At 35.8% G+C, this 22677-nt stretch overlaps 1 protein-coding gene across 1 annotated transcript in view; it reads left to right on the plus strand.

Annotated features, from left to right (window-relative positions):
• LOC110033071 (ATP-dependent DNA helicase Q-like 5) overlaps nucleotides 1-22677 on the plus strand; it is a 125641-nt gene that overhangs the window by 46770 nt on the left and 56194 nt on the right. The window contains exons 7-19 of the mRNA XM_020736932.1: nucleotides 7914-7967; nucleotides 8076-8150; nucleotides 8243-8296; nucleotides 8764-8808; nucleotides 8873-8967; nucleotides 9037-9166; nucleotides 10353-10451; nucleotides 10911-10966; nucleotides 11067-11169; nucleotides 16552-16680; nucleotides 16908-17083; nucleotides 17164-17188; nucleotides 17283-17398. Coding sequence (XP_020592591.1) covers nucleotides 7914-7967; nucleotides 8076-8150; nucleotides 8243-8296; nucleotides 8764-8808; nucleotides 8873-8967; nucleotides 9037-9166; nucleotides 10353-10451; nucleotides 10911-10966; nucleotides 11067-11169; nucleotides 16552-16680; nucleotides 16908-17083; nucleotides 17164-17188; nucleotides 17283-17398 — 1157 coding nt within the window. The remainder of the gene's footprint in view (nucleotides 1-7913; nucleotides 7968-8075; nucleotides 8151-8242; nucleotides 8297-8763; nucleotides 8809-8872; nucleotides 8968-9036; nucleotides 9167-10352; nucleotides 10452-10910; nucleotides 10967-11066; nucleotides 11170-16551; nucleotides 16681-16907; nucleotides 17084-17163; nucleotides 17189-17282; nucleotides 17399-22677) is intronic.

The raw sequence follows: 22677 nt of genomic DNA on the forward strand, positions 1-22677 counted from the left end.
TTGCTAGTCCGCTAGGATTGTCAATAAGAACTCCTAAAGCTAGATCCTAGGTTCTAAGAGTAGGAGACTAAGACCTCACCAAAAATGAAGTCAACAAGCGCGTCACGGAGTTTGAATTTATTTGTCGGAACTTCTAATATGGATTTCGTTTTAGAATTCGTGCAACAACAAATTCAGTAACTCCAAGACCAAACAACGGGGCAAATGGTAGAATTGACCTGCGTTGTGTTTGAAAGGAGAGCACAAGCTCTTTCAGAACAAAATTCTTAAGCATCCGAGCCCCAAGGGCATCAAACGGCTCAAGGAGCGGAGCAAATGGAAGAGTACTAGTATTAAAAAAGTGCTGGTTCTTTGCTAAGGAACAGACAACAAGTGGGGGAACTAGAAGTCCATCGCCGACCAGAGAATGCATTCTTCCACTAGATTGCTAATGCAGAACCCCTTGAGAAGTTTTAGTTTCCATGTTTTGGAGCCCAGTAATGGCCGGAGCGATCCGATCGATCACATTGCATCCTTTGAGTCTTTTATATGCCTTTTCAAATTTATGACGCACTGAAGTGCCGACTGTTCTACACCACATTAAGAGATTCGACCCTTAGGTGGTTCAATGGACTCTCGATCGGAATTATTACTTCCTTTGGTGAGCTCAAAAAGCTATTCATGGTGCAGTTTGCTAGTGCCCAAAAACCTTGAAAGGATTTAGATTTGTAATGGTACGTCAAACAAGGGCCGAATGAGAGCCTTCAGATATATGTCGCATGGTTGTAGAAGCAGATGTTGGAAGTGTGGAACCTGAAGCTTGTGATAGCAAAGGCCGCCCTAGCACAAGGGATGAGGAGTGCCCAATTTACATAATTCCTTGGTTTACAAAAACCTTATAGTTTGGCCGAACTTCTGCGATTGGCCAATGATCATATTTTGGCTGAGGAATATGTTAACCTGTCTGTTTCAAATGATAAAAATCTGACCGCTGCTCGGACAAAGTCTTGTGAGATGACTAGTGGAAAGAGAAGGATGACCTTTTGTCCAAAATAGGAAAGAGGTCAGTTGTCTCATGGTGACAGATAAGCCAACTGAAACTCATGATGATGAAGTTGGTTCAACGATTGATCGACTGGCGTTTGAGGAACGCCAAAACCCACTTAACTGAGGGTTTCAACGACAGAGTTGGTGGAAACTATTCAGGACAAGGAGCACATCCAGAAGCCTCCGCCGATGAAAGTCGAAGCTTTCCTTCTGAACACCAACAAATTCTGTAATTATAGTAATTACCATTGTGATGACACAGAGGAATGCAAACACGTCCAAATTCTGCTATAAGAATCGATTAATGCTGGAAAGCTCAAGGAGTTTGTGGCTCTCGGAGCACAAACCAAACGATAAGGGAATACACTTGCAAAAGATGATTTGAATAAGTTTGTCTGAGCTAACTTATCCACATTGCGGGGATAGTGCTAGCTATGTTGGGGGGAGACTCGGTTAGAAGAGCCGGCCATAAGAGGCTCCTATCAGGGAATACTGTGTTATTGCTTGCCTTAAAATCAAAGCCCCATTCCTCGATCACCTTTACTGATGTGGATTTGCCTCTGCAAGGGAATTCCTAGAACAACGCCATAGTCGTTACGACGATGATCAACAACTACCAGGTAAGTAGTATCTTGGTTCATACATGTAACTCGGGGAACATACTGTTCAAACAGTTTTTGAGAAAAAAAAAGTGTCAGCTGATCGCCTTGTTGCGTCAACTGTCCCATTGTATGGTTTTCTAGTGAACGAAAGGAGACCCGATGTATAATTGGGCTATCAGTCGCCTGGGGAGAATGTGACAGTCAATTTACTAATATGAAGGACTTCTTGGTTGTTGATGTGCTACCAACATACAACACGATCTTCGGTCTCCTGTTGCTGAATAACTTCAGAGTAGTGTTATCTAGTTTTTATGTGGCAGTGAAGTTCTCGTATGACAAGAAAATAGTGGCTGTTCGTGGAAATATGGAGCAGTCTTGAAGTGCTATCTACAGACGACCGATAGTATAGAACAAGTAGCATTGGAAATCCATCACCAACGAGAGGGGGGTCTTGAAACCGACGAAACTAAAATTGAGATTCCCATTGCCCTCGACGAGCCTGGTAAAGCTTTTCTAATCAGTGAAACTTTTGATGCAGGGCAAGAGGATCAATCGATTCAAACTCCGTAGGAGCATCATGATGTATTAACCTGGTCGACCATTGAGACGCCAGACATATCAATAGACGTAGCATGTCATCACCTCAACGTCAGTCCATTACCAACTTATTCCTCCTAAGATGTGTGAAAGAAAGAGATAAAAAAAGATCCTTCGGGAAATATATGCTAGCGAATGTGGCAGTATTTCAGAGGAAAAATCATGTTTAGAGGCATGACTACTTCTTTCCGAACCTCATGAAGAATGCAGAAGAGTTCTCAAGAAAATGAGAGCAGTGTCAGAAATATGCTCCTTTACGCATCAACCAACCCAAAAGTTACTACCGATTGTTAGTCTCTAGCCCTTTGCTGTTTGGGGACTTGAAATCCTTGGTCTGTTTCCCCTTCAAAAGGCCAGTGAAAGATCCTTTTAATTGTCGTGGATTATTTTTCAAAGTGAATAGAGAGAAAGACTCTAGCTAGAATTATTGTAGATGTTGCACGAATTTTTTTTAGATGAACATCATCTGTCAGTATGGCTTACCCTTGGTACTCATAACCGACAATAGAGCATAGTTCGCCAATCAAAGTGCAAATGATTTCTGTCAAAGTAATAGAATTAACCTGAAATTTGTCAGTTAATCATCTCCAGACAAATGAACATGTAGAGGTTGACAAATGAACTTGTAGAGGCTGCCAATAAGATAATCTTAAATCAATTAAGGAAGAAGGTCGAAGGAGCAAGGGGTAATTGGGCAGACATACCTCCATCCGTCTCGTGAGCCGTCTGGAAGACGCCATCTTCAATGACCGGGCAAACTCCTTATATGCTTTCCCATGCGACGGAAAAAATGTTGCTGGTCCACTACAACCACCATAGTCAAAGAGTCGTCATGGCTCTTTCTCTGAAGTGGTGAATCTCACTGACTGGCAGGAGATAAACGGTGAAGGAATGACACTCGACCTCGATCTATTTGAGGAAGTTCGAATCAATGCAGCATTCCGACATGAGGAAGAAAAAGAACAGCTCGATAATACAATAAGAATGTTCGAGAGAACGCATTCTTGATTGGTGATCATGTTTTGAAGAAAGCTGATCTAGCAACACAAGGTTAATTAGTCTGCAAGCTTTATCGACTTGGACCGAGCCCTACATCATTAATCAAAAAGTTGCTGCAGGAGTTTACAAGCTAAATTCATGTACCAGAAAAATGATTCATCAAACTTGGAGCGTGAATGATTTAAAAAATTCTTTCCTTGAAAGCTAACTATATTGCACTAAAATTTGAGAAATATAAGAGGAGTTTTATTCCTTCCTTTCATTTTTAATTTTTATACCATATGAATTTTTATTTCATTTTTATACTCTTAAGAAAAAAGTAACTGCAATATTGCAACCTCAGATTTAAACTACGCTCTGGTAATCATCTAGACGATACTCAGACAACTAAAGTAGCCTAAAAAGGCAAGAATTGTTCCGACACTCAGTCGCAAAACTCTTCAAACTTAAAATTTTAAGTTTTGAGAATTAACTTTAAGAGTTGTTTACTAGCCCAATAGCGATAAGGCTTTGCGAAGGGTTTCGAGAAAACTATCGGCGACTACCCCATTCGAGGTGTAGATCTGCCAAACAAAATTTTGGTTTGATCAATCAAAAACTTAGGTCCACCTAAGAGTTGACACCCAAAATAAACTAACTCGGTGCATGACATCCAAATGGTTAACAAAAATTTTGAATGACTAACAGCGACACCACGATGCTCAATCAACGTACGCAAGCTGAATCAACCCTCAAATTCGAGTGACAAAAGCTAAGATGCGGGCCAGACAAAAGTATCATTAATTAACTGAAGCAACGACGAACAAAATATTGTGATAAATAAAATTGTAACACAAGTAAAATGTCTGAAAGAGCATATTCTATTCATTCAATCATATGGTTTTACATGTATAAAAATATCTAGGAAGAACCCAAGTCTAAGAGTCATCAGGCCTATAGTGGACGATCCGACGTTTGCCATGTTGTCACCCTCTTAGTCTCCTTGGTCTTCAGCGTCGAGGGAGCGTAAAAATGCTACTTGAATTCTTTTATATTGGAGTATTTGGGGTCGACCATCCCAACCCTTTTGAACTGGTTTACCGCTATCTTTCTACCCTATTATAGCAGGTCTACTTCAGTATCAATGAATTCTTGATCGACGCTCAGCGACACCACGATGCTCAATCACCATACACAAGCTAAATCGACGCTCAGCTCTTCAGTGAAAAAAGCTAAGATGTGGGCTAGGCGAAACTATCATGAATTAACTGAAGCGACGACGAACAAAATAACGTGATCAATAAAAGGGTAACACAAGTAAAATGACTGAAAGAACATATTCTATTCATTCAATCATATGGTTTTACATGTATAAAAATATCCAGACGGAACCCAAGTCTAAGAGTCATCTGGCCTATACTGGATGATCCGTCGTTTGCCATGTTATCACCCTCTGAGTCTCCTTGGTCTTCCGACGTCTAGGGATCGTAAAAGTGCTTCTTGAATTCTTGTATATTGGAGTATTTGGGGTCGACCATCCCGACCCTTTTGAACTGATTGACCGTTATCTTTCTACCCTTTTATAGCAGGTCCACCTCAGTATCAATGAATTCTTTGGCCGTCTTTATGGTGGCCTTTTGCTCTGTTAGTTCGACATTCTCTTCTTGAATATCAGACACCCACTCAGATGTCAGCTTCTACATTTTTCAGTCGATCCTTAGCCTCAACTGTTCAAACTTTTGCCGCTTTGGCTTGCTTTCTGAATACCCTCGATTTAGACTCGACCTTCATGACCCTATGGTGTCTCGCAACATAACTGAGCAGTGGGAACTGGACAACCAACTAACAAATTTTTAGGGGTCAGAGGTTGTACAGATACTTCTCCTGACCCGCCGTCCACAGGACGTCCACGATGGTTGAAGCATACTCAGCCCAACTCCATGGTCAGGGGAAACCAACCTCCTTAAAATTTATCATTGCATAGCTGAAGTCCGAGTTAAGAAAGAACTGCGGTCGAATGCTATACACACAAGTGTCGAATTAAATTTTTATTTATGATAAAAAATATTTTACAGTTGGGTCTTTGGCTGTCTTAGGCAACATCAGACTTCGACCCATTAGAATTACATATAACGCACGCCTCCCAAACTTATATTCATTTATTCCCTCTTCTTTTGTTTAGACATGAGAAATCGAGCTAGTTTCCCGGACTGACGCCACATTGTTCTGAAGAGTCGTCATTACGGCCTGAAGGGTTTCCATGTTTGCATAGAGGACTGCCAGCTCCTTCAAATCTAATATGTCAGATTTCCTCTGAAGGTCGAATGCCTGAGCAAAAGATTTCACCGTCTCATCCAATAAGACAGTCCAACGACTTGTGGGAACCCACCGTTCGTTGGTTTCCCTTTTGATGCCCATTGGGGTCGGCTGATGGCCCCGTGTGACTTCATCTGGGACAGGAGCAGAAGTTCCCGTGGTCAGCAGCGTCTCGATGATTTGCACGGTCTCATATGAAAAATGAATAAAGTGTCAGTAGAGTGAAGGATAAGTTAGTTTTTTAACAAATATATTTTCTTTACCGATTAATCTTTCCATCTTCGATGTACATAGTCCCTCCCTGGCAAGAGGAAAAGCATCCACCTCGATGGTCTCGCAAACCAAAGGCAGAAGTGCAACATCCTCTAGCGATTGAACTTGAACATTCTCAGGCGGTTGAGCCTATGTTGCATTAGCCTTCTGTAGCTGTTATTGGGTCGACAGGCGAAATGGCTGCTACGGATTGGTTCTCTGGCCAGGACCAATGTGTTCATAATACGGACACCCGTCCTACTCACCATTACAAAGAGTGGTTGTGAGTCAGATGAATCTGCCATCTCCCATATCCTTTGTCTCTTCACTATAGCATGTGACCAATTTGGTCCCTTTCGGTCAGATCCTTTTGGAAAATCGAAAAGGACATTTCAGGCATTGGAAGACCTTGAGGCTTTGTGTACTTGATTTTAGAGGGAAGATCACATTTCAATGATCAAGTTCTCCTACAATAAAGCACTATATGACAGAAACTGCAGTACCCCACAATGTTGGGTAGAAGTGGGTGAATGTCAAATGTTAGGTCCTAAGTAAGTTCATGAAGCCACAAAGAAAATCAGGTTAACCAAGGACAGATTGATAGCTTTTCATAATCGACAACATAAATATTATGACCCAAAGTACGAAGCAGTAGAATTTAAAATTAATGATTTTTTATTTTAAAAACTCAGGCCATTGAATGGTACAATCAAATTTGGCCAATGAATCAAGTTGAGTTTCAAGCACATCAATCTTTTTGAAATTATATAAAAGGATCAGTCCCGTTGCTTACAGAGTAGCCTTACATGCTGATATGCCCGATATTTATGATGTGTTTCACATTGCAATACTGAGAAAATAGGTTCACTTAAAGATATTGAAGTACAAAAAAATCTAACTTATATCAAAGAGCCTGAAACTATTTTAAAAACTAATATTAGGAAGTTAAGAAACAGGAAAATTTCTTTTTTCAAGTTAAAGTAGAAACACATGCTAAAAAGAAACAGCATGTGAAAAAGAAGAAAAAATGCAAAAAAAACATCTCTTTCTATCGAAGTGAACTCAAAAATATCGGTGATAACATTTTTAAAGAGGGGAGAGCTGTAACACCCAAAATTTGAGAACCACATAAAATTTTGGCAACTTTAAAATTTATACCAAATTTAACATCCCTTAGAATTCGACTGATATAATCTTATAAAATTCTACACGTCCGTTTGATCAAATTTATATACAACACTATACATGAATTTTTAGATGGATGGAAAGATATAAAAATGATGAAGTTATAAGTTTAATTAACTTAATTAATTCTTAATTATTCCCACTAATCACACATTCTCACTAATCTTAATCAACTCCACAATTTTCTCTGCATGTAGCGGGTCGATTGGATCTAACAGGTAGAATTTGTGTGATTACATTAAATGTTGCATTTCCATTTCATTCTCCCCGCTCTCATTTTCCATTTCACCTGGCTTAAATATCCCTGATCGCGACACTGTAACAGAAGCGGGATCAAACTACAGCTGCGAGACCCAGAGATAGCCGCATACGGCAATTTAGGGTCTCGGGGAGGTTTTTGTGAGTACAAACCCTCTTTCATGGCAGTTGAGACATTCCCTTCTGCAGTATGCCATGGATAGGTGCACTTTTCATTTCCGGTATTTGTAGCGGAGGCGAACTTGTGTCAGAGAAGTGGAAATGCAAGTTAGAATGGTAATGTATGGTTTTCATTTCTGCTTTGCTTTTATTTTTGGATTGCAATTGTATGGCTTGGTCGATGTTGGGTTTGGTTCAATATGAATGCAATTCCATTCTCTTGCCAACTTGACATTAATAAAAAACTAATAAGATTGTGCTATATAATATGATATAAATTTACATATAAAATATATTAGTGCCAGAAATGCAACATTTGGCCATTTCCAAAATGTTTGTTCCAGCCATAGTGGCAATTGTATGGTTGCAATCTGTACGTAATAACTTAAAAAACTGATTAAATGTTGAGTTGGTTTATTTATATCCTGTCAGAGTTTATTTATCTTTAAGCGTAGCGATCAATCTGCTGCCAAGTTTTTGCTGATGTCTATAAAATATTTTCTTTTAACCATACCTTTTTTTTATTATTATTTGCTGCAGAAAGAAACCGAGTTGGTGAACAAATTTCTTTGTGATAATAATATCTCTAGTAAGGTTAGCAGCTACACTATTTTCTTAAAATGGGTTCTGATTTAATCTATTAGCTTCATGTGCCATTATGATGGTAAAAGTTCACTTGAAATTTTCTGGGTTCCATTGAAGGTTTATCACAGCAGTATTCCATCAATGGACAGAATTCGAACTCAGGACCTCTTCTGTTCTAACAAAATTAGAGTGGTGAGATATAGTTTTGGCTGTATCGATGAAGTTAAATTTATAAGAGAACCATGTTTATTGTCTATTATGTTTTGCTTTTTCTTTTGGTCCAGGTTGTAGCAACTGTGGCGTTTGGCATGGGCCTTAACAAAAGCGACGTTGATGCTGTATTTCTTCTTCCTTGCTTTCTCAGCTCTGCGTTGCACTCCTCAACACTCTATGCATTATAATGTTACCCTTTCATTAGCATAAGAAACTTAGGTGATATTGATTCTTACTTTTTTTTTTGGAATCACGGAGTTTAACCTTTCATCTCACACTTGGACAGAGAATGTACCACTTGAGCTTGTGATCATTAGTTGCTTCCTATCCTTGCTTTGAATGATTTGTTCCTTCCTTCCTAATCTCCATTACTTATCACCCATATACTTGGGCATTATAATTCCATTTGGCATTTTTCAAGGACAATTTCCATTGGGGAAGTTCTTATGGGTTGTATAAAATCTTCAGAAATGATAACATTTTTAGTCAACAACCTAGTAGGATGGTGATTTCTCTTCAAATTTCTACATCCTTTTTTTTTGCTTTCATGTTGCCTTTTAGCTGTAAACTTCATGGCATTGTTTTTACTCAGGTTATCCATTATAGCATGCCAGAAAGCATTGAAGAGTATATCCAGGTATGATGAAAATTTCTATTCTTTCATGTTTTTTCCCTACTCATTAGCTTGGCGCTTTTGTTAGGAAACTGGACGGGCTGGGAGGGATGGAAGACATTCCATTTGCCATCTTCTTTTTGATAACTCTACTTATTATAAGCTTCGTAGCCTTTTATATAGGTAGGCGCATCTCCCTTTTTATTTTCTTTATAGGGTGAGCCATAACATACTAAATGGCTATGCTTGCAGTGATGGGGTTGATGAATATCAAATAATCAAGCTTCTATGTCAAATTTTCGTGAAGGACACTAACTTAGACGAGAGTATTGGCTACTTAATTAAAGAAGCCGTATCATTTAAATTTGATATTAAAGAAGAGGTTTGTTCTTTGTTTTATTTTAGTCACCATCCTTATCTTCCATTCCCAATTCGATATCATAAAGTATATTATGCTTATTCTACAAGCGTATATTATGATTTTCTTAAATGATGTAGCTCTTGCTTTGTTAGTTTTTTTCCTTACTGGCGCATTCTTGAGTATCTTTCTCAGTATTTTCGATGTATATACAAGAATTTTTTTATTGTAAATGCTGCCTCTTTGGGGCAGTGGCAAGAAGCTTGATGCGTTCATGGATCGTAGAAGATTTTTTTTCAAAGAAATTTGGATAAATGAATATATTACAAGAACATGAAACAAGTCAACACGAACATAAGATAAGTACCTACAATTCGAAAGGTAGTTGATCTCTTTCAAATCTTATAATTTGAGAGGTAGGAAGTCTCTCTCAAACCCTACCCTATGACTCTGGACAACAATCTCATGCATAACCCAAACCTTAAACAAATTAGCCCTATTTATACTATAATAATAAATAACAATAATAAATAACAATAATAAATAACAAAAGATTAAATTGCCCTTAGGCACCCGTGTAATACACATCTCTTCATGACTATTGAAAACACTCTTGCAAGTTGCAAAACAATTTGGATATTTTTTGGTGGTAGCAGTGACTTTATTTTATGCCAAAATACATGACAAAATGACTAAATAACTATAACTTGAAGAAAAACCTTTTTATAAATCACTGAAACTTTATTTGTCATGTAGTGTAAAAGAAATTTTTGGTGTGCTATAGTTATTTATTTGAGGCGAAATACATTAGTTAAATCATGAAGCGACATTTCAAGCTTGTAGATTCTGTTTCTCTGGTTTTATCCAGGTTAGATAGTTGTATGTAATTTTATTTAAAATGAAGATGTTAAAGTAACATTAGTAATTCAATTAGAGATTAAGATAATGCGGCTAATGTTTTACTTCATAAATATACTGAGAATTCAAAGTTTCATTGAATATTGGAGATCTAACTAGAGTATTTAACGTGGGAACCGTTGGCTTACCTAATTGCAACGAGGCTATTAAGGCTTGAGTGGTGGCAGCAGCCTTTTCGGGGAAGAAAAAGTAAAATTAATTTTTCCTTTCGATTTTCCATACTGCTTAGTTGATAGATTGAAGATCACTGAACCATAGGATTACTGTTCACAACTGTTTGGGTTGTTTGCAGGTTTTATCGACAGTGCTGACACAATTGGAGATTGGTGATGTGCAGTACATAAGGTTGCGACCTCAACTCAACGTCACATGCACGATGTACTTTCACAAGGTCTGTTATTCATTTTCTATGATTAATTCTTTTGTAATATATTAGATAGAAATATTGGTTTCAGTTTAGCCTGTAAGAATTTCTTTGGGTTTCATGTACTGTAATTTGAATTCTTTTGCATTTAAAAATGAGGATGTCGGGTTCATGAAAAAGCATTTTTGAAGTAATGTTTTATCCTTCTATTTTATCAATACAAATAATACAATATGCCCTAAAAATTGAGGATGAGTTGAATTGAATCCAGCAATCGTGACACATTGAACTCATTTTATTAATTTTGTACTGTTGTTCACGTTTGACATGCCTTCAGCTTGATAGTAAATGTTTAAATAATGTTTCATGAACCTTTACCCGTGCTGTCTTTGACTAGATAGTCAACAAATAGAATTGAATAATGCTGTAGCTCAGGCTTTACAGATTTACACGCTGATATTGATCTTTGTTCTTTCGTTATCTCAGACATCACCTGAAGTGCTTTCTAACAAGGATGCCATAGTTTCTGCTATTATTAAAAAGTATGTATTCTATACTTAATCTTTACACGTCAAGATTAAATTTTATGTACATGCAATCATTTGTTCTCTAGAATGGATAATACTGCAATATTTATGTCAGGTCAGAGAAGAAGCATGGACATTTTATTTTTAACATCCCCACTGTAGTAAATTATGCGGGCATCATGGTCAAAGAGCTGTTGGATCACATGCAGAACCTTAAGGTCTGAAAATGAATTGAAACTCTCTATCCCTTGATTCATTCTTATTTATCGAAAAAAGCTGGCATGCTAGTTTTGTTGAGCATGATGTAACATCATATATTTCTTGAACCACCTCATTCAATGCAGCCATGTTGTTTCGTAGTTATCGACAACGAGTCAAAATAAGTTTTTTCTATATAATACAAATTGCAATTTTATATGTTTAGGAGAAAAATGTCAAAATAAACTCTATCAGGGTCGTTTTATTTCTAGACCATTTAATTGTCAAGAAATGGCCTTGGGGCTTCAAAATTAAATTTTTTTTTATATTCATTTTTTATAACTTATATTTTATAAATTAAAGATTTATTAAAGAAAGTAAATTAAAGTAATAATGTTAAATTTACCTCAATATAGTTCGTTCACGTTTTCTATAAAAATGTTCTTCTATTTTTTGTTTTTTAATCAGACAATTTAAAATTGAAATGATAGCTTAAAACAGCAGTAAGTTAAATAAAGCTAGTGAATACTCATACCCTCAAATTACAATAATATAAAAAAAAAAAGAATGGTAAGCATGCTAGTCAAAGATATTATAAATCAATATAACAGCAACAGACAATTTATTTTTTAAAATATGATTTATTTACGATAGTTTATAATATTCAATGCGTTTTATTATATTTGTAGCATGTCTCTAAATTTATATACGTACAAAAGTCATAGGAGCACCGTCTAAAATTGTGTCATCTAAGACACATCAATATCAATAATCGTTTTTATTTACGTGCACGGATCTTTTAGAGTTTCTCCACTAGTACCATAAATGAGTGAATTTCTTCATGTGTCATGCACATGCAAACATACTATGGATATAACCATCTTATAAAGATTATTTTATTCTCATTTACATAATAATCACTATACTTGTATAATATTTAATTTACTTGATAATTTAAATAACTATGAGTATACAAGTCATTTCTACAATATGAATAAATTTCAATAGAATGAAAAAAAAAACATTACTTTGCAATGATTTCAATATAACAAGTGACAGTAATCAGTTAATGCATTTGGTCAAGAGGATACACAATGATATTATAGCATAAAAATATGAGTACTCACCTCGATGTTCTTCACAACTTATTTTTCAAGTCGCAACTCTTTCATTGAACACCTATTATATAAAAATATACATATTAATAAAATTTTTATCCCTTTACTAATTATGCTAATTAATTATTTTTAAGATCAAGTAGCTTTTGCTCCACGCTTCCGACAACTTTGAGGTAGCAGGTCTGGGACTACTCTAGGTTGCTTCGGATGGTGATGACCCCTCGTCGCCCGAAAACTTTACCACCACATGGTTTTTGAGAAGGGGCCGATCGGAGATGGTGTTGTTGGTTGGAGGTGAATCAACCACTGGGAAATCATCCATGTTGGTGAATTATTTGTAATTTTTCCCTCAAATGACCGCCTTAAGTATGCTTTCTAGGATTTTTTTTTCTCTCGCTGAGAAGCCATGGAGTGCTATAGTAGTTGTCAGCCGTTCACTTCCTAGGCCAATCTCGTCAAACTACTTTTTGAACATGATTTTCACGGAGCTTCTAGTGTCGATAAGGTTGCTACCAATATGTAGTTGCTTATTAAGGCGATATTGAATATATAATCATTATAAGTATTTCTCTTGGTAGACAAATCCGCGCCGGTGAATGTGATGGGGTGGGATGGGATGGGATGGGGTGGCTGCGTTTTGTATCAAAGGCGGTTGCATACAAATCTCTTTACCGAAGCCTTTTCAGGCAGGCTCGGTGGGACAATTCTCATCTCCTTTGAAGACAGCTGGGGTCACGCCAACAATGTGAATTGTATGCGCTCAAACTATTTTATCCGAAATCTATTCCGTTGGAGCTTTTTCCTGGCTCTGGGTGTTTTTTGTCAGTTTTGATCAACTTCTCGATCAGACTTCAGAGGTGTCTACAATCCTTCGTGTCGCGGTCGTGATCACGATGGTATGTGCAGTACTTCTTCAGATCCCAGAGGTTAGCTCTGGTGTTCATTATGGGAGTTATCTTAGAGTTTTTCTTTCTTGATGCAGCTAATTTTCCTTCGACACTTGCTAGTGTCAGGATAATTTTTTGGGATGAAATGTGCAAATGCTTATTGGCCGTCGAGCACAATCTGTTTCACTGGGATAACTCACAGGTGGAATTGCAGGCGTTTCTTCATATCCAATATGTTATCTAGCCTTGGATGACCAAATGCAATGGTTTAATCGTGGAATGGGACAACCTTAATGTTATAGAGTTTCTTAGGTGCTCAATGAAGGAAAGGGCTTGGCAACAACAACTCCTCGGGCCAATGATGACTTTTTTGACAAATTTTGTGCAGACGCTCTTTCCATACTACTAGATCTAACAACATGGTGGCTCGTTTTTAGTTCCCAGTTAGCCTTAAAGGAATACTTTATTTTATCTAGTTTAGCTGATAATCACCCACTTCTTATTTTTGTTCATGGGGATATTTGGTCTTTGGCTTTTACTTGTACTTTTCTTTTTACCATTAATGCAAATATGTACACTTTGAAGGATGGCCACTTCTCGGCCATTGATATCCTCAACGAATTGTCTTGGGCATCTGGTGACGAGGCAGCGAACACTCATTATACCGAGTCGATCGTTGGTTAGGATATCTGGCATGGCTCCCACGTGTATAGGGATTGTCGGCTTCCTTGTGTTCTCTTGGCAAGCAATTGTCTTAATTACGTGAATGAGCAGAAGGACGTGAACCATCCCTCATTCTCTGCTTATCGTCCTTTGGAGCCATCTTCTTTAGATGACGTGTGGAATACTCTGCTCTAACGGAAGTGTGGGGGAGGGGGGAGTTATATTTTTTGGTCGATATGTGGTTGTTGGTTGGCTCCATCAACTCGGTTAAGGTCTTCAGTCGCAACAGGCCTAGAGCATACCGAAACAGACCTTCCTTTCATCAACTTGGGCTCTGTTGGCATGTACTAATGCGGGTTCTAGATCCAGCACTTCTAACATCTCCTTCAGAAATCGAGTAATGAAGGAGGAGAGATTCTCATTCTTTCATTGCCTTATCTTCAAAAGGTCATGTGAATTTTTCAGGGACTTTTGGGCAACACAAACTGTGCCAAAGACATCCTTTTGAAGTCAGTGAACGAGGTGATCACCCTTGGTGGCAATCTGTTGAACTACTTAAGTGCTGAATCATTCAGCGTGGTGAAGAGGCGATACTTTAGTGCGTCCGTAAACATATGGTCTTCTCGAAGGATGCTATGTGGTCGATCGGTTCAGTTCCGCCGTTGTACGATTTCAGTGCATGGATTTTGAATCTTTATGGGGGATCAATTTGAGAAATCTGTCGAGAAAACACATTCTTTGGCTGGCAAAGAGCTTCAATGCGCCCGAACTTCTGTTTATCGATCCGTGCCTACACAACACTATCAAAGTACTGAGAATCTCTTTCCTTTTTCATAAGGGCACCTTTCGATTGTTGGCTGCTAGCACATCCTCTCAGGGATTCTGCTTCCTTTCCAAAGACCATGCCTCTCGGAGGGCATCCGTCATCTGATCCTTTGGTTTCTTGATTTGTTGTTGTACGAGCACCCTAGTGTTGTCAATGTTATAGTGTCTTTGTTGTGTTTTTTTTTGTGTGCGGTAATTTTTTTCTGTAGCATGATTCATTCTCACCGTAGCTTTTGGGATGTTGAATCCTAATTTGTCTGTGAATCATATCCAATGAATAGTGTATAACATGAGAGAAAATTGCATAATAATGAACAATAAATAATATTATTGATTAGCCTTTTGTCATTAAATGATTCCCTTATTTATAGAGGGGGTATAATGTATGAAGTTACGTGTTTGCCTCAATTTTAATGGGGGTTTTACATGATTTTTCTAGTCTTTTACATGTATGGGCTTATGACCCGGCTACCCTAATTAAACTGAAATCAGTGGGCCTTGGTTCGGCAAGATTTGCTCGTCCGACTGTGTTGAATCGGAGTTGTCTGTTGGCCTTTGACGGCTTCGAATTGGCAAGACTGACTTGATTGACTTGGCTTTGCTAATTGGTCGTTTTAGTCTGACTGTTGACCGTTGATCCCTGGATGAGGAGCTTCTGCCCGTATAACAATTCCAGGCTATCAGATAGAGGGTGAATTATTGTAATCCGATATATAGCTCCTTTTTTCATCGAGGGTATCCTTCGTGATATTTGTGAGTTATGTTAGCCAATGCTTGACCCCTGATGAGGAATCCTAGAGGCGTTTATGAGATGACTGGCGATACAAAACTATTCCCTTTCGTCAGATTGATGCCTTTACTTGGCTCGATTGGCCTTAGTCCTTGGTTTGGATGACCCACATTTGGTCGGCCTCCAGCTTTGCTTCAGTGGGTTGCATTTGGCCAAGTGATTGAGTACTTTGGTCTCCTGCCAGTGGGTTCTTTTTGTTATACTTCTCTGTCCTAGTTCGTTATATCTGCTCAAGATTCGTGCTTAACCATTTCTGATGTACACCTATGTTTAGAAATAGGGTGAACAAGGTGAGATCAAATCAAATTTACTTTAAATCTAATCTTACAAATCTCAAATACAACGTAATCCCAAACTATAATTTGTTCTAATTTCATACTAGAATAAATCTAAAAATTCTTATTAGCTAAAATGAATCTTAAGCCTAAATTTATGGTTATGTGGAACTTATTTTTTGTGGAACGAAAAACAACATCATTCTCCATATGCCAAGTTTAGGGGATGGCTTAATGAAATCATTGGCTGAAATTATCTTCAGAATTGATTTGATCGATCATTTTTACCCTATTCAAATTTGGGTCGATCTGAAATTAGAATTTTTTTTTGTTTAAGTTGAATTTTGCCCACTCGAACTCAACTTTACTATATTACTTTTTTGTTTAATTTTAGTTTAAGTAGGCACTCGGCCCTTCTCTTGTTTTTTTATGAAGCATATTTTCATTTTTGCTGCTTTAATCTAGAGTTGTTTTTTCTTCACTTAAGCTTGATGTGAGTGAGCTTTTTATTTCCCATCATTTCGACTTATATGGTGTAATATTTTTCATTGTAATTTTAGAAAATTTACCCTCCAGCATTTCTGATTTTCTTATATTGCATTGGTATTTGGAGTCATTTCTTCATTTTAACGATATGCTATTTTAATTCTAAATAATTGTTATTGTAAATGTCCCGAGTTTTTTTTTAAATTGTATCTATTTTACTCTCACTGAGTTTGGTTGATATCATTCATCTTTGTACTCTCAGTTTCAAATATTGTGTTGCACTACTAGGCAACTCATGCATAATTTTTTACTGATTCTTAAGCTGACTTTTTATCTATCCCTTTAATTGCAAACTCAGCACTTGGGAGAAATAACATACGATCTGAAGGATCCAGCCTTCTGCTTCTCAGTTGTTAAGAAGCCAAACGATTTCTATTCTCTTTCAGCTCATCTGGCAAAATTTTTATCAGAGGTCGAGAAATGCAAGGTAATTTTTTATTATCAGTTTATGGATTCACTGCTGAAAAATCTGAATAGTATTTGCACTCTTAGGAAAATTGATAGACTTGTATCATTTTGACATGATGTGGTATTGGGTGTCTTGGTAGGCCTATCATTCTGGGTACTGCTGTTGTGTTTAATAACAGTTAATTGTTCTCAGCCTTCATCCATTGCCATGCTACACATGCTGAGAACTTATTATCCACCTTATAGGTACAGAAGTTAGATGAAATGTTGAATTTGGCACATTTTGCTTTAAAAGAATGCAGAGGGCTTGATGGATGTTCTGGTTCTGTGCATACTCCATGCATCCAAAAAAGGATTGTAGAATACTTTTGCAGGGATCATAATGTTCATCCAGAGCTCACCTTCTGTAGCCCACAAAGCAGGTTGACAAATCTTGTGCTTTTCCCTGCAAAATAGATCTTAAAGTTTTATTGGTATTGTACTAACCATTCACGTTGCACAGCCCATATCTACATGCGGATATTAAGGTTAGTTGCCAATGCACCTTTTCTTTTCGAGTCTGTGTGCTCTTAGTTATTATTTAATATGAATTGATGAAGCTTCATTGATTTTTTCACCAAGGTGTTCTTACAAGCAAATTCACATGCCAAATTTACACCAAGGGCAGTTGCAAGGATTTTGCATGGCATTCCAAGTCCTGTTTTTCCATCTGCAACTTGGTCAAAATGTCATTTTTGGTAAGAGAGAACAACTATTTTTTAGGAATAATTACATACGCAGCACACAATTCTTTTGTATATACGAATCTCACACTTAAAATTTTCATTTTTACACACATATCATTTCATTTTTACACACTACACACATATCACTTTACCTATGGATGAAAAGATGGATTTGACTATTAAAAGGTTATAATAAATGCTATTTTTCATATGATGCTTGTAAATATAAAAGATTTGGTGTGAGATAGGTGAATCCATAAGAATTGAGTTCTATGTATGCAAATGTTTTTTTTTTAATTCCTAAAACATAAATTATGCATATGTTTTCATGAATTTTGCTAATGTAAAATTTTCTATTGCTTGCTTTTTTGTATTCTGGCCTTTAAACGTTCAACAAAGAATTCTTAAAAATGAACAACCATCCTTTTAGTGGAGCAGATAGCATTGCATGGTTTAGTTATTCTAGAAGATTAAGTTTGGTCTCTTGACTTTAACTCCTTGAGATGCAAGTGCTATGATACTGGAATTAAACCAAATCACATGTCACACCTCAATTGCATAGGAATGGCTTCCTCTTCTCATACCTAATCTAAACATATTCTGAGGGAACATGAAAAGACTTGGTCTTAAAAGGCGACTTCAACACTTTAATAATTTTTAATGAATTTAATTTCATTTTGTCAAAGTAAGTTCTCTTTATCTCGACTGGACCCGGGGCTTGAAATTAACTAAGAAAGGAACATATTGTTTGTCGGCGAAATTCAATTTTCAATTATTCTATTTCTATCATAAGTTGTTTAATATCCAAATGTTAATTAAAGGTGCTACTATTTAAAGAATTTTAATTAACATATAAAAATTTCTTTCTAGTTGTTGATGTCATCCCCTATACACATTAGCTTCTCTAGTATTCATCTTATTCCAAAACTTAAAACCTATAAAAAATATTAAAATAATGTAATGAGTTATCCAAGATAACATAGTGGAACAATTATACTTCTAATTCATAGTAACTGAAAGAAAGCACTATGCATGTTGGTCTCGTTTAATATTTTTTTAAAAAAAATTATGTAATAATCTAATATTTGTGTTCATGACATTCACTCGTTGAAATGAATTTAAATTTTGATATGCATTAACTTTAATTTTACTCTTCAATGTTTAATCTTTAACTTTAACTTCATACTCTTAAAATTTACATGTCATGTGGGCACCATTAAACCATTACCTAACACTAGGGCTGTAATCGAACCGAGCCGAGCTGAGTATGTATTTTTTTGACTTGGCTTGGTATAATTATAAGTTTTCATGTTCGGCTTGAGCTTGTGCCAAACTTTCATTCACTGTTCAAGCTTGACTTGTTTAACTTTTTCAATGTATGAACTTGATTTGTACTTGATTTGTTTGTGACATGGGAATTAGTATTTAAACAAGCTAAAAATTCAAACAAGAATCAAGATTTTCACATTAAAAATTAAATAAATAATTTTGCAATTATAATCGCAGCTACTAATATGTTGATTATGAAATCTAAAATCTTTAAATTTTACTAATAAGCTACATAATTTTTATTGATAGGACTACATTAGTTCAAATTTTGTAAATGGAAGGACTAAATTGATTTTAAAAGTTATAAGGATAATCATTTACTTAGTTATATTAAAAAGAAAATAATAACAATAAGGTAATTCACATTATTGTTGTTGATAATTGCAGTGTGATGGTCATAAAAAATGAACTCATTATATTCAAGATTTTGAAAACTCTCAAGAAAATTTTTTTATGATGCTATCTTTAACAGTAAATATCTCATTCGAAATTACCATTAACTTATTAATAAACTAAATAAATAATTAATAATTAAAAAAATATCATTGATATAATAATATATTAATATTAAATCTATAATTAAATATATTATATCAGATTAAATTTCATTTAAGTAATATATCATATATGTGGTGCACATCCTCTTAGTATGCACATATAACATATCTACATCATTTTATTTTTCATAACATACATTCTTCTTTTATGAGACATTTTATATTTATCTACTAATGAATAAATGTTTACTAAATCCTTAGATTATGAAATAGAATGATATATGACATATTTGAATTTAATTGTATTGTTGTAATGTCACATTTTAAAAAAAACTATAAGGCATTTGTTAATTTATAAATACCAACATGCATGCTTCATGCAGAACAATATGAAAATTCAATTGTAACCTAAGCCTCAATGATTTATAATATAGTATTAAAAACAAATAAAATTATATCTCAAACTTTTCGTCTTTCTTTCTTCTATTACTCTTCCAATTTAATAACTTGAACTTGTCAAAATCAAATATTTTTCACTTAAGTTTGCTATTTACATCTATCAATCTCAATTAACATTAATTTAACAATTCAAAATAACTTACATAAATAACAACATCAAGCCTATTCATTCTTTTCTTTATCTCCTTGCAAAAATTCACGATCTAAAGCTCTTATGTTTTGGATGAAAATTTATTTAGTCACTGATTTCAACTACCATAATTTCATATGAATGTTTAAATAAAATTTCAATTATATAGCTTAAGTTCTAAAAAGAAATTAATAAACTTTTAACTCAATAAAGCTCGGCTCGGCTACATTGCATATGAGGATCCTTCTTTCGTACATAAGCCGCATGTTTCTCGTTCTCTCTTCTTCTACTTGAACCTGCATAGGAATGCTTGGCTTAGTTTTATTTCTTTCTTGTCCATAATGTCGATCACACGTGAAACGACCAGTTTCACTTGGGCTTCAGCTTGTTTATATTTCACACGGGACTCTCGCTCGATATACACTCTCGCGTGAAGGACTATCTTCCCTTCTCTTTTGCTTCATCTCTTGCATGCACTTTAGCTAGGGTTTGTGTCGTCACCACTTCTTCCATCGCACATGACACTTTCAGACAACGTTGCCTACTCTTTTGAAGCGCAAACAACGCTTCTTCTGCACACTCATGGCTAGGGTTTCTCCTGCGGCTTCAAAATTTGTTTTCCATTCTCTTGCTTGAGTGCCATGTCATACAACATCATCACCTTTTCTTCATCATCTCCCGCTCTCTCTCTCCGCCTTCTTTATTTCATTCGGTTCGAACCAGACGTTCGACCCTTCAAATGAAACTGTTGAGATGGATTTTTCCCTTTGAAATGGTCTCATCAAAATTATTTTATTTTATTTTATTTATATTATTATTATTATTTTAACACAGTTATTACAGTATTCCTTCATAAAAATTTCATCATCAAAATTATAAACTTCTCAGAAGTTAACTATTATGTTGTTGGAACATGAATTATCTCAAAATTATCATGTCTAATTCTTATTAAGGGTCTGATTGAGACAACTGCAGCTTATCGATAAGTTGTTGCAGATAAGCTGATTGATTGTTTGTTTTTTTACAGTTGTAAAATAGATGTGCGACAACTGTTTCTGGATAAATGAATATTCCATCCATATGTAGTAATGTTGTTTGTAACAGAACCATCATAACAATATATTTGATAATTGAGAAACAAAAATTTCTCTTCAGAACATTACAAAAAATAAGATATATACTTTATTTAGCAGTGAGTATTATGATTATTAAAATAAAGAAAAAATTATTAAAATAAAATTTAATAATAAAATAATAATATTTTAAAGATAAAGATGACGTATGTCACGAGCTACGCCGTCATCCTAGGATACTATCCATTCCCAATTACTCGGCGGTGGAATCTGCCAGACTGTCTGCCTACAAGAAGAATTCACACTTCTCTTTGATTCTCCACGAACACCTATAGACTCGATGCCTGTAGCTATGTGTCCGACGTGATGTCAGTAGGGAAGTCTGAAGTCCGAAATGACACAACAGTCTACGGGAGGTCCCATAAAGCATAAAGCTCATCTTTCCTGAATGCTTTAAAAGACAGAATTAATTATAGTTTTGTGCAGACGCGAGTTTTCAGAAAACTCAATATACTAACCAATGAACCTGTTACTATAAGAAGATAACAAACCTTGTAAAAAAAGGTTTGTGGTTAATTTCAATTCACGTAATATCAAGCTCGCGTGTGTCACATATGCAGATCATCAAAAAAGTCATCCAGAACCTTAAAAATTGCACCACTGATAAGAAGAGAGGAACATGATTGCCCTCATTAGGATTTCACATGTGACACCAACCAACAAGGATTAACAGACCATCTAGAAAAACCCATAAGATCTAATTTATCATTAGGGGCCACTCAAATCCAACAAAAAAAATGAAATGCAAATGGAAAATAAACACTTACAAATAGCATAAAAGACCTAACATATGAGGATCAAATAATGAGAGGAAATCAACAAATAATAAAATAATAAATGCTACAATCACCCTCCTACTTTGACATCCATAATTTGTTTTCTCAACTCTGTTATATCACTTGCACTTTCCCGTTTTTTAGTACAGATGGTGGAAGTTTCGTTCTCAAAGTTTGACAAATAATGTTCAAGATAGTACTCAAATGCCCCGGCAGGTGCAGGCTCTTTATCCCCATCAGTTCTACGAAAGTCAATATTATTGCATGAACGATCATGTCGAATGTAACTATGGAGAGTCATCATGACAATCACAATCTGCACTTGTTTGAGGAACGAGTAATATGACATATCGCGGAGTATAACTCATTTCTTCTTCCAAACACTTAAAATTCTCTCAATGACACCACATAAGGAGGAATGTCCTTTATTGAACATTTATTTTCTGTCTTGTGTTACATTGCTCGTTTGCTCGAAGTTAGGTATGTGGTATCTCGTATCAGGATAGGACTTGAGATACCTTCACTGCATTGACCATCTGGCATCAACAAAATTGTATTTACCTGATATGCATTGCATGATTAGTATTGAGGGAAAAATGAATTACGAGAGTCATCATCAAAGTTATATTTACCCGATATGCATTGCATGATTAATATTGAGGAAAAACTAAATTAAGAGAGTAGCTGAGTCTCATGCATACCTATGGGAGGATGTGGAAAGTTGTACTTATTATTCTGTCTGTATCTTTGATAATTTTACTGTCGTGTGCACTGCCCCCATTTGGTTATACCAAAAGTGAAACACATGTTGAAGTCGCAAAATGCCATGACATTTTACGTCGGGGAACCGCAATGGTCAATGAATACAATATTCTCATTATTTAGAACACGTGCACGTTGGAAAGATAATGATGGGTTACGTAATAACGTTATTTTTTTTTAATTGAATGTAATAAATTTAGAACAG

Source organism: Phalaenopsis equestris, unplaced genomic scaffold (assembly GCF_001263595.1).
Source record: "Phalaenopsis equestris unplaced genomic scaffold, ASM126359v1 Scaffold001084, whole genome shotgun sequence".
Classification (NCBI taxonomy): domain Eukaryota; kingdom Viridiplantae; phylum Streptophyta; class Magnoliopsida; order Asparagales; family Orchidaceae; genus Phalaenopsis; species Phalaenopsis equestris.